The 1860-nt window shown below is 40.5% G+C and overlaps 1 protein-coding gene across 6 annotated transcripts in view; it reads right to left on the bottom strand.

Moving 5' to 3' along the window:
• The window catches only part of PPP1R12A (protein phosphatase 1 regulatory subunit 12A), a 198276-nt gene that overhangs the window by 43019 nt on the left and 153397 nt on the right, over nt 1-1860 (bottom strand). For all 6 annotated transcript variants that reach the window (XM_025200923.1, XM_025200922.1, XM_006021108.3 and 3 more), the window contains one exon: nt 578-668. In XM_025200923.1, the coding sequence (XP_025056708.1) occupies nt 578-668 (91 nt within the window). The remainder of the gene's footprint in view (nt 1-577; nt 669-1860) is intronic.

Here is a 1860-nt window from a genome sequence, read left to right as displayed (position 1 = left end):
TGTAGGGAAGAGCGCAAGAAAACAAAATTAGGCAAAGGCGTCAGGAAATATAACTTACTGTTGTTGGGAAGAAAAAGGGTACAACTGTTACAGTAGGGAAAAATGCTGCCTGCTAACATGGTATAGCAAATGCTCCACTTGAGCTAGACAACTCAGAGTACTAAGGAGTAGGAAGTGAACACTGCCCCCACCCAAATGGGGAGGCCAGGCCAGGCCAGAGAGCACTGTACAGGTACTGCTTTGCCAAGTCTTCTGTTAAAGGCTCAGGGAGTAAGAGTCATCGAATTGCCAGGAATGGGCTCTGGGCAATTATTTGAAAAATCATTTCTATTTTAGAATTCACTTAAATCCAGTCTCTAATAGAGTACAGAGGTTAACCTTCAATGCATAAATGGAAGGCCCATCTTTTCTACTGACCTTTTTGGGGAGGAGAAAAAAACTGATTTTGTCAATTATTTGATTTATAGTGGGAAGAACACTCATTATATTAGATAAATTAGACATATTAGATATCACTGTACCCAGGAGTTTGGCCCCAATTTAGGTTTTTATAAAAGGAAAAACAACCAAGATGTACCTGTGTAGATCTTCTGGACTGTCTTGCTTGCCTGGATCTAGCTTTTCTTTGGGACTCAGACTCTTCATCCCGAACAGGAGTGAGGTATGATCTGAAGAGTTAAATACGATTAAAATCAGTAATCATTGATACCTGCAAAACATTATATGACCATAGAAAATGGGGAATAATACGATGGTAGTGATAAGAAAAAGAGAAGAGTTTCCCAAACTAAATGGCACATTATATTTATGTGGTGTACACATTCTCGCTCACACTTGCACACTTCGAAATTTCTAAAAGCACAGAATTTTCCTTCTGAATTAATCTTGTCAAATATTTATAGTCAGATAATCTTTAAGCATATCACTAACACCTCACCCAACTCATGTAGTCAGCACCTACACCAATCAGTTAAAATATTACTTAGAATAGTAAAATGAGTCTCGAAACCATTTATTTTTTTGGTATGCCATCAGTCTGCCAAAACAATGGTAGAAAAGGGAGCTTCCAACTAAAAAACTTTTAGCCATATTGCCAAGCAAATCAGAACTGAACTTTCTGCCTCACTGGCCAATGATCATCCCTGCAAAAAAGACTTAAAAACTTACAGCAGAGTTGTTGGCTTCTTTGTGCCTGTTTTTGTTTGTTTTGTATTTTTTTTTTTAAATACAGGCTAGCCAGAAGTACGCTATGAAGCCACAAAAGAAAAAAAAAATTAAGTTTTCAGCATTCTTTTAAAAGATACAGTCCCGTGTATAAATTTGAGTTCTCTCTCGAATAAAGATACATTTTTAATTCTGAACCTTTAGTTTTCAGACCTGAAGGGCAAATCCTGAAACCAAGGAACAATACTTATGTTTGGATAGTCCACGTTTTCTATAACAAGGACAGGGCAGTGTGGAAACAGAGCCATAAGTACTAGGGCTCTGAGACGCTTTGGTAGCTGATTCAATTTGGACGAGATTCGGCCCGATTCAGGGACCAAATCTCTGAATCTGAATTGAATCGAATCAGGAGACTAATTAAAAAAGCTCCAAATCAATTCGAAGCATCTGAATCGATTCAGAATAGCTTCGGAAAAGATTCGGCCACTTCGGAGATTCAGCCATAGACTAAACAGGCAGCTGACAGCTGCCTCCAGCTGGTAAGTCAGCTGGGGTTGGGGGAGGGATGGGATGGGGCAAGCTGCCCAGCCGGGGGCAAGAGGGTGCATTAACTTGGGGAGTGGGGTGAGGGAGGAATGCAGGTGCAGCAGCACTGGGAACAGGACCTTTGCCCTGCTGCTGCTTGCCCAACTGGGG

Source organism: Alligator sinensis, unplaced genomic scaffold (genome assembly GCF_000455745.1).
Source record: "Alligator sinensis unplaced genomic scaffold, ASM45574v1 scaffold465_1, whole genome shotgun sequence".
NCBI classification, from domain to species: domain Eukaryota; kingdom Metazoa; phylum Chordata; order Crocodylia; family Alligatoridae; genus Alligator; species Alligator sinensis.
Note: the sequence above shows the minus strand (reverse complement) of the source record. Positions and strands in the feature narration are given on the sequence as shown.